At 37.6% G+C, this 10,000-nt stretch overlaps 2 protein-coding genes across 4 annotated transcripts in view; one reads left to right on the forward strand and one right to left on the reverse strand.

Annotated features, from left to right (window-relative positions):
* Positions 1 to 702, reverse strand: part of LOC137995718 (uncharacterized) — a 5,196-nt gene extending 4,494 nt beyond the window's left edge. Inside the window, exons 1-2 of one of the 3 annotated variants that reach the window (XM_068841237.1) lie at positions 475 to 702; positions 1 to 148 (exon numbers count right to left, since the gene is read on the reverse strand). The exon at positions 1 to 148 is cut by the window's left edge and continues 2,050 nt beyond it. The gene's annotated coding sequence lies outside the window, so the exon portion shown is untranslated. The other 2 variants (XM_068841242.1, XM_068841233.1) reach the window with 2 other exon arrangements.
* A 761-nt stretch (positions 703 to 1,463) lies between these two features.
* Positions 1,464 to 10,000, forward strand: part of LOC137995702 (uncharacterized) — a 29,567-nt gene continuing 21,030 nt past the window's right edge. The window contains exons 1-8 of the mRNA XM_068841223.1: positions 1,464 to 1,822; positions 1,924 to 2,048; positions 3,698 to 3,763; positions 8,215 to 8,272; positions 8,399 to 8,476; positions 8,949 to 9,049; positions 9,566 to 9,662; positions 9,759 to 9,827. Of these exons, the coding sequence (XP_068697324.1) occupies positions 1,739 to 1,822; positions 1,924 to 2,048; positions 3,698 to 3,763; positions 8,215 to 8,272; positions 8,399 to 8,476; positions 8,949 to 9,049; positions 9,566 to 9,662; positions 9,759 to 9,827 (678 nt within the window). The 5' untranslated portion in view covers positions 1,464 to 1,738. The remainder of the gene's footprint in view (positions 1,823 to 1,923; positions 2,049 to 3,697; positions 3,764 to 8,214; positions 8,273 to 8,398; positions 8,477 to 8,948; positions 9,050 to 9,565; positions 9,663 to 9,758; positions 9,828 to 10,000) is intronic.

Genomic DNA, 10,000 nt, shown 5'->3' on the forward strand with positions numbered 1-10,000 from the left:
ACACTTTTGTTCTTCCAAACATTATTTTAACTAACATGGATTTTGATTTTAAACTCAAATTGATTGCAAATCCATAACTTGGTAACTACTTGAACGCAAGGATCGTTGAGTTGTGACTGCTAAAAAGTATGATAACTTAGACCTTCACCTGAAAAGGGAATATAAATGACCTTAAAAGCAGCTATTTAAAATATTTGATACTAGGGTTACGTTCCCAATGAGACAATCACTTTCAAAATCAAATTCATATCTGATCGAATCATTGATCATTCGTGTAGAGGTGCCGATCGTAAGGTGTAACGCAGAAAAAAATAACCTTCACGTTGAACAATATTGCCATTTCCTTGCCACCTGGTACAAGCCAATTCACACATGAACGGAAACTTTAGGAATCCTCCTTTCTGCACATTACAGTAACTTTTTGTACCCGGTGGCAACAAACTTTCCACATTAAAAATTGCGCAGAAAACTCACCTGTTTCGCAGCTCTTTTCCCACGAAATAAAATTTTCCAGGAGCAAATTTTCCGAGGATGCCGGTTGGATTGGACTTTCAAACGACTTACACAACATAGACGTTCTCTAAGAATACATTCCACTTGAAACTGGCGTTAAAACTAGCCTTGATCGCTCTAAATAGAACGGAAACCAACAAGCTACCGATTCTCAAACGGCAGCCATTTTTCTGTTCTTCTCGGGGGTGCTTTTTTCCCGTGAGCCAATGATAGTCCCGGAAACGCGTCACGTGTCATATCGCGCGACTCACGCGCAGACATTTTTCGCCAGTGAATACATTCATCTACATCACAAATAACATTATTATTATTATTGTACCTCACCACGATGAATAACAGCAACCATTTTTACGACAATAAAGTAACTGCATTGACCATAGCCCATTGTGCTCGCATCAGAGAAGTGATGTAACTCCTTCTTCACGACTTTCCCAAAGTCTTCGGAACGAAAACATCTAGGCACTGAAAAACTCTGAAGGACATGCAGTTCCGATCTCCACTTTCGTTTTTGGCCCGAACACTTGTGGGGGGAGAAACCATGTGTTCCAATTGTCAAAAATTTCACAACTGTTCCGTGTTTAAGTATTCCAGCGTTCCGTTGTAATTATTCTGGGGTTCCGTGTTAAAGTATTCCGGTGTTTCGTGTTTGAGTATTCCAGCGTTACGTGTTTAAGTATTCCAACGTTCCGTGTTTAAGTATTCCACCGTTCCTCAATTCAACCGTTCCGGCATTCCATCATTCCGGCACTCTGTGTTTAAGTACTAGCCCCTTGTTCGAACAATAGATCTTTTCACAAGTAACTGTCAACCTTAGTTGATGGTTGTTTCTATTTTCAATATGCCTCGCGGGAGTCAATGAGCTTCTGTGTTTCAAGGGTCAATGATCACGTATTCTATTTTAGTTTTCACGTGCTGTATGGTGTGTTTTCTTATAAATGAAATGAAGAGTGTGCAGTAGTTTTACGTTTCTCTCGAGCGAACAAAAAGCAATGAATATGACAGCACTCTGTCCCTATTAGCTATTGTATTTTGAAACAGGACACATTAGGAAAAAGTGGACTGAAATTGAACGGAAAATTATATAATATATAATATTTTAATTGGCACTAACTTTGTTTTGAAAATCCAAAGTGACCTTCAGGGAGTCACACCTTGGTCAAAGCAACTCGAAACGTTTGCCGGGACATCGTGGGGTTTTCCTGTGGTAAAAGGCCGGCGAGCTAATATGTCGAAGAAAACACAATTTACTTGGGAAGAGCTTAGTTCTCTAAACAATGAACACAATGCACACGTTGCGATACGAGGAAAGGTATTCTTTTTCCAGATATTTTCCGCGCCTTGGCACGTTCTATCGTCGTGATTTCTTTCACCCATGCAGTAGCTGTGAACGTTTGATTTCTTTTTATCAAGGTATATGATGTTAGTAAATTCCTAAATCGTCATCCAGGCGGTAAGGATATGCTGCTTATGGGCGCAGGAAGAGATGCGACTGTCGTATTTGAGGCTTACCATTCTTTCAGCGACTGTGCCACGAAGTAAGTTAATTATTGTGCTTATAAGTTATGTAATCAGTTATATTTGTACATCTTTGTACATATAACTTGAATAAAAACATACATGCATGGGCAATGAAGTTGTAGTGCAATCAAGCACTCTTTTTTTGAAGTTAGATTTAACGTACACATTCAATTTTTGTTTGAGGGGTTAGGATGAACCCATGACCATGTCTAATAGCCCACTTTCAATTTATTACAATTCAGTCCTAAACAAAAGGCATTATCTTGAGGCTCTGGGGAATAAACTCATACAAATCCTTATATTTATTCCCCAGAACCTTGAGTTGATACCTTGTGTTTAGGACTGAATTTTAATATCGAAATTGTTCTTTATTCTTAAGTAGGTATTAAATTGCCCCATCTCTGGCATGACCATTCTGGGGGTGGGGGGTAGGGGGTAGGGGGTGAGGGGTAAGGGGTGAAGGGTACCATAGCTGAAAAAACCCAAACCTGGACAAAAATGCTAACCTTAGGCCTAGTCATTACCTAAAAAAGCATAGTGTTTAGGCCTAAGGTTAGCATTTTTGTAAAGGTTTGAGTTGTTTCAACTATAGTACCCTTCAACGCCTACACCCATCCCCAGAATAGGCATGCTGCCTAGCTCAAGTTATTGTCATGACAACCGCACCTACCTTACTTTACCCAAGTAGCACTTGATCATTGCCGAATTGTAGTTTTGTTCACAGAAATTAGCACTCAATTGTGTTTAATTTGCACATAATTAGCTTGGGAATTAGATCCTCGCACAACTGTCAAAAAGCCCATTAGTAAAAGAGTCTGTAACATGTTCACAAGAGCGACTAATATATAAAACTGAAGAGGACTGGGTGGTGTAAATAGAGGATATAACATGGGCGCGCCGGGATACAAATTTTATCTTCGAGTGCTGAAAGTATCTCTCACTCGTTCGCTTCGCTCACTCGTGAGACATACTTTCAGCACGAGAAGATAAAATTCGTATCCCCAAGCGGTCAAGTAATGTTCTGTTTATTATATACTAGATATTGATGAAATGTCCAGATTTAAAACAACTTGTTTTTTTCATTTTCAAAATGATGAAAAAGTGGTCACCAACCCCTAAACATGCATGTTGTGTGACATGAAACAAGATATGAAAGTTATGAAAAGCAAATCATGATAATGTAAAATTTTGCAATAAAAATGTTATTGTAGTAGAGAGGCATTATACTGAAGCTCAAAAGTATCTTACAATGAGGACAAAGCTTGGATTTTATTGGCTAATCGTGTTCGTTACCGTGACAACACCTATATCCTCACATGTGAAAGATAAAAATGATAAGTTCACTGCGCGCGGTGAAGATATGATTTTTTAGTAAAAGGAGAAATCCTGGTATTTCATCATTATCTATATAATAACAAGTTTTTGTGTGATGGGAGAGTGGCATTTATTCGATCTTTTGAAGAAATAACAATTGGCCTTTCGAGTGTCAATGTTAATGTTTGGTTGTTTTGCTCCTAACTTCTTCTTTGTGTGAGGACTGTTACCATTCTTAAGCACATTTAGTTCTTTTTACTACTACTCTCTAAACTATTACATCTGTCACATTGAGAATACTCTCACGGGGATTTAACAAATTATTCTGAGTTTCTTGTTTTGCTCTGACCAGAGTGCTGGAAAAGTACTGTGTGGGAGACCTGATCTCTGATGAGTTTCCCACTTTTCCGGAACTTGGGTGAGTACTGTTATTTTTTGTGGAATTGGGAATTTGCAGTGCATCAGTGCACTGATTTTATAATTATTGGTATGATTTATCTTTTTACTCATGATTTTACAACTTGAATTTCCCTGAGAGGGTTTGAGAATTTGTGTTTCACCAACAATGGCATTCATTAATTATCACCTACACTGTATTAAATGTTCTTTAAGGCTTATCCTGAGAGTATCTCCTTCTTCAGGATTCTCAGTAGAACCTGTAACCTGTAACACCTGTCACGTGTCACATGTTACAGCTGTGAAAGCTCCTTGATCAGTAAATCAGTTAGTCAATCAATATTTCAAGTAAAAGAACAACTTTTTGAGCGAATAAATGCGTAAAGTATTAATAACTATTTTTATTGTTAGTTGCTTTTGCAATTTCTCTTGTCATATAGCCTGTCCACAGAACAACTGAATAATCACTGTACCGGTATATTAAACACGAAAGACGCACTATAAAAGGCGTGCTGCCTTAGGCACATGTAAATGATTTATCACTCAACTGTCACTGTGGATGCAACCGGCTCTGTGATAATTTGTGCAATTAAAAAGCCCCTTATGGCAATGTGTCTGTAATAATTAGGTCATAAAATGTTTAACATCTGTCTTTCTTTTTTAAATCCCCAGTCCATTTTTGTTGTGCTAGAAATATATATCTTTTAGGGCTTCCGTCTCTGTGTTGTTGTCTTTTGATCACAACCTTGGATAATTAATCAGAATTTGAATGAATTCAAACAAAAGTAGTGCATGAAGTGACCCCTTTTATAGTGTGTCCTCATGTTTAAGCGCTTCTGTCGCAATGAAAAACACAGCTGCCATATTGAATTGGAAATATTTTAACCCAGGCCACTATTCACAGATGTCGAGTTCCAAACATGGCCACAAATGCCATACCAACCAGAGATTTCTCAAAGTAGAGCAAAATAATAATAATAATAACAATAACAATAATAATAATGATAATGATAATGATAATGATAATAACTTTATTTAAGTGTCAATCTTCTAGCTAGCCTACAATAGCCTACTAATCGGGGGCACTATCCTATTTAAGACATACAATGATCTTTAAAATAATTTAGAATAATAAAATCCTTAGGTTACAATAACTATATACAATAATGAAGTAAATTTGAAGTAATAAATTTTAACTTAATTGAATTCTATATCTATAATTCTAGGAACTGCACGTGGGGCAGTTTGCCATTACAAGAGTCATTCTCCACCAAGTTAGCGGAGCGTATGGAAAACCCGTAAATAGGAATAAGAACAAGAAAGGTCGATGATATCCAGTTGTTTTATTTCAGCTAAAAGAGTTGAATGTTATATCACATACTTAAAACTGCAAAATTGATTTTTACTGATATTGTTGTGACAACAAAGTTCGTACCACTGGCGTCACTTTTTTGAACGGCTTCAGTTTTGAGAATGATTGACATTGAGACTCCTCCTTGTCCCTTGGTGGCGTGGGAGCGAATTTGCTACTGAAGCCATGGATGAAAGGAGTCCACAAAAGAAAATTAAAGTAAAAGACAAAAGAATTCTGAATCACCTTATTTATTGAAATAAAATATTAAGGTAAGCAACTACGAACCTCGCCTTCCAAATCTCGCCGCACTGGAGATCAAGAAGAAACATGGGAAAGGTGAGCACTAATTAACCTGCGTGGCAGGCGTTCGAAGGAGAAAGGGAGAACCGCGGGAGAACGAGGAGGGTGCGAGTGAAAAGACCCCCTAATTAATATGCATACATAAGGCAGCTGACAAATCTCTAACTGTCAAATGGCATCCAATCAAAAACATTCACAGGAAAATGCGCTACGCAGGAATGTGGTTTACCGTGCCATTATTCCAAAAAATCTCACGGCGGAGAGAAGTGTGAAACCAAAACACCATCGCCCAAAAAAGGAGCAATATTTCAACGACGTGTGACGAGTTTGTGAAACTAGTTTACTGGCGGAATATGTCTCAACAAAATCGTGTGTGAATTTGTGCAGACCATCGCTGAAAAAGAAATCGTTTGCCTGAACGACTAACAAAATAATGTGGCTGGAATCCGTTAAAAAAAAATCGAAAATTCTTCACAACTTGTTTGCAACATTTGTGTAAGAAAAATAAAAAACTGTTTCATAATCTCGAGTTTCTATCCAAACGTTTTGAATCAGATCAAAAAGACAAAGTTGGCGGCCTTTTTTAAGATTGTTTAGGTGAGAGCTCGAAAACAAACTGACGTTGAATTCAACCGCAATAGGTTGGTGTTGATTGACACAAATTTAATTTTAGCTAGCCAGTCATGATTTTTTCAATTACAATCTGAGCGTAAAAAGATCGAAAAGCAATAGTGTCCTCCCCTTTTCCCATGCTTGCCACGCAGGTTAATTAGTGCTCACCTTTCCCGTGAGAAGGCGGGAAGGCGAGGTTCGTAATTGTTTACCCCTAACATTTTATTCCAATAAATAAGGTGAATTTCCTTTGTCTTTTGTGGACTCCTTTCATTCATGGCTTCAGTACCAACTTCGCTCCCACACCACCAAGGGACAAGGAGAAGCCTCAATGTCAATCATTCTCATAACTTGAGCCGTTTAAAACAAGAGTGACGCCAATGGTACGAACTTTGTAGTCACAACAATATCCTTAAAAAGCAATTTTGCGGTTTAAAGTGTGTAATGTAACATTCAACTTTTTTAGCTAAAATAAAACAACTGGATATCATCGACCTTTATTGTTCTCATTCGGGTTCCGGTTCCAGCTCCAGTTCCGGATTCTGGATTTCCGGGTTTTCCATACGCCCAGTTAGCAAGATCTCTTTTTCTAATATTGGCCACGAAGGCCATTAACATCTGTCTATCTCAGTCTCCTGGGCTAAGTTTGGACAAAGTTGTGTTCCATAGAACTTTAATGAGTGCCTACCATGTCTGACGCTGTTAAATTGTGGAATATTGAAATCAGAATTTGTCAGATAGTGATTAGATGGCATTCTGCTGAATAGGTCCAGAATATTCTTAGGGAGTAACTTGTGATTATCCTTAAACGTAAATATTGCCATGTCTAATGAAGACGCTTATTATACAAGGTAGTAAAATTAGCACGTTTTAATAAGTTATTGTATGACAAGTTCCAGTGACAAAAGACCACCCTGAGACCTCTTTCGTTCACGTGTTCCAGTTTCTTTCTATCCAAAGCCTTACAAAAATGCCAGACTAGGCTGCAATAGGTAAGATGGGGGAAATTTGCTGTCTTAGAAATGTGAAGTTTGGCTTTGGCAGGGTTCAGTTTCCTAAGCCTCATTAAAACACCGATTAGCCTACTTACTTCTTTACAAATAGCTGAAATGTGTTCTGAGAAATTTAGATCCTTATCGACAGTGACACCTAATAATTTAAGTTCCTCAGTGATGTTAATAAGATGGCAATTTATGTCTAACTTTAACTGGGATGGCTTGTGTCTACTTCCGAGAATCATGGGTTGATATTTGTTCAAGTTGCCAACCAAATGGTTTTCTTTGTACCACTCCGACATTGGTTCCCCTTCACATTTAATCCTTTTTGTAAGGACATTGCATGTTACTATGAGCATAATAGAGTTGGTGATCGTCAGCATACATTGAGAGGCTAGATGAACAGTCCGGGTAGAAGAGATAACTTCTTGAGCGCCGTCAAAATACTGTAATACAATGTAGGTCTATAATATTTCTCTTCTTCAGCGGATCCTCTTTTTTGAACTCTGGGATCCACTTGCCCTTCTTCCATGGATTCGGCCAGTACTTTTCTGAAATACATTGATTGACAATTTCAGTTAGTGGACCTTCCAGCTCCTCTGCCACTATTTTCAAAACATGTGGTGGGATCATGTCAAAACCAACGGCTTTGTTAGGATTCAGGTTCTTTAAGCTAGAAGAGTTTCCTGTGCTGATATCTTTCTGAAGGAAAACAAATTGGAATCCCATTTACTACTTATAGCACACACTCTGGTGCCTGCTGCATTCTTCTGGGGTAAAGTTGAAACTTTTAGATGGATGATTTTCAACACAAGTATCTTCCATGGTGGCAAGTAGTTTGCAAATTCATCAGCTACCAGTGTTTGGTCTTGCACCGAAGTTTTCTGAATATTTAATGTGACTTCTGTTTAATCGTGCAACAAGTTGTTTGGAAAAAGTAAGAATATATTTACCCCAGAATGGAGGAAAACACATTTTAGAACCTCTTGGTGAAAGAATTCTTGGGGGACCAATTGCCCCCAAAACCCCCTAGAAAAAAAAACATTTGATTTTATCTGTATCTGCTCTAATTTCAAGAAGTTTTATGATTTGATTGACAGTCTCCAAAAGAAGTAGAACACTTTGTGCTCAGAAAAAAAGCTTGAGACTTCAGTAAAGTGATTATCATTCTCATTACCTTGTTGTTAATAAATAGCTTAAACTTTTTGCCAGGTTGTTCTTCCAAACAGTGCGAGACAGAGTCAAAAAATACTTCAAAGAAACCAATCAGGTAAAAAAATCTTCCATATCTGAAGACAGATCCATTCATTTTCTACACAAATTCCCAAGAGCTAACTAGTTTGGACTTGAGAATGGTCAGACATTTTTCATTGTTGTATGAATTGCTGTTTAACAGGACCCCAAGTACTCCTTGTGGATGTGGTTTCGCTACATAGCAATACCAACTGTCCTGCTCCTAATGTGGAGTGCGCAGGTTTGTGAGTCAAGTTTAAAGTTGCTATGTCTCGAAAAATGATGTTATTTCATGACACCCAAAATGCTCATAAAGTAGAATAAAACATTGCAATAACCACTTAAAACTGTTGAACAACACAAAAGAAATACAGTAAAAGGAAAAAGAAGCATGGATGGACACAAATGGACAAGATTGAAACAGATTGCATTTTTCAAGTTTATGGCAAATTGCCTGGATGAAGGTAGTTTTTGCTCAGAATCATCTTGTTTGTGGTTTAACGATAATTACATGTAATTAGCAGTAAAGGAATTCCGCATTACCGTTTTCGAGTTTTACACTTGTGAGTAACTAAAGATTTTCCTTAAACACCCCCAAATAACCTGACATACCCCCTTTAAGGAGCAAAATCTGACCATGCCCAACCCCCTTGTATTTAAAGTCTCACCATAGTGCATTATCCTGGGCAATAATCTGCAGTGATTCTCTTTAGGTATTTTGGTTGTCCCATAGCATTCTCTTGTCTTGTGTTGCTGCTGCTATCATGGGTTGGATGTGTGCTTTGATTGGATTGGTCAATAACCACGACTCCAGGTAATTTTGCCTTCGAAGTCATCTGTGTTATTTAAAATGCCTTGACATTGACAATAAAAAATTACAAGAATTGTCTGGTTAACAAAAAAAACTTGTGTTAATACCACAGTGCATGACGTAAGGAAAAGTCATCTTACAGTGTAGGGCTAAAAGTGCAATTAATTTAATATGCAATGAATTCCCGTCACAATTATTATATAGGTACATGTTGTTGTAATTGTCATTTTAAGTTAACTGTAACACATTGACTCTACAGCCACCAGTTTGCCTTTTAGTTGTCAACTATAAAAGTGTCCATGCTAGATGCCTTTTGTCTTGCCTATGACACAGCCGTCCAAGTGGACAATGTCACAAAATTTATAAAATTATTATAAATAAAATTGTGGCTGATTTATCTTGCCTGTGAGGGAAAGCAAGGCCAGGTCGCAAAGCAACCAACATAAGCTACAGCTGTATCTATTAATTTAGTGTCTCAGTTGCAGAGAGATAAGTGACACTAGCTTTTGTATTTTTAAGCCATTGTTCAGTTACCCATCATCCCACACTATGGAGAGTTGTGGGACATGTTCATGACTTCCTTAATGGTGCATCATTTTATGTGTGGATTTATCAGGTTAGTATCTTAAAGATATCACCTACCACATGTGTTTTGTAATCAAGTCAAATATTATACGCTCAACAAAGTCATCCCTTTGTTCTAAACATGCAGCATACCCTTGGTCATCATCCGTATACCAACATTGATGGTTTGGATCCAGATATTGTTACAACGGAGGAAGTAAGTAACTTGTTATCCTAAATTTTTTAAACAATATTTGAAATGTTAACATTCTCAACAGGCTCTTTTGCGAATGTAAACCCGAAGATTCTTTCAATGGATACGGTAGTTGGTTTTTAGACAAATTTGACCAGTAAAACCATTGATGAGTAAAATCGTTGGACAGAGTAAAT

The sequence above is a fragment of the Montipora foliosa genome, chromosome 1 (assembly GCF_036669935.1).
Source record: "Montipora foliosa isolate CH-2021 chromosome 1, ASM3666993v2, whole genome shotgun sequence".
NCBI classification, from domain to species: Eukaryota; Metazoa; Cnidaria; class Anthozoa; order Scleractinia; family Acroporidae; genus Montipora; species Montipora foliosa.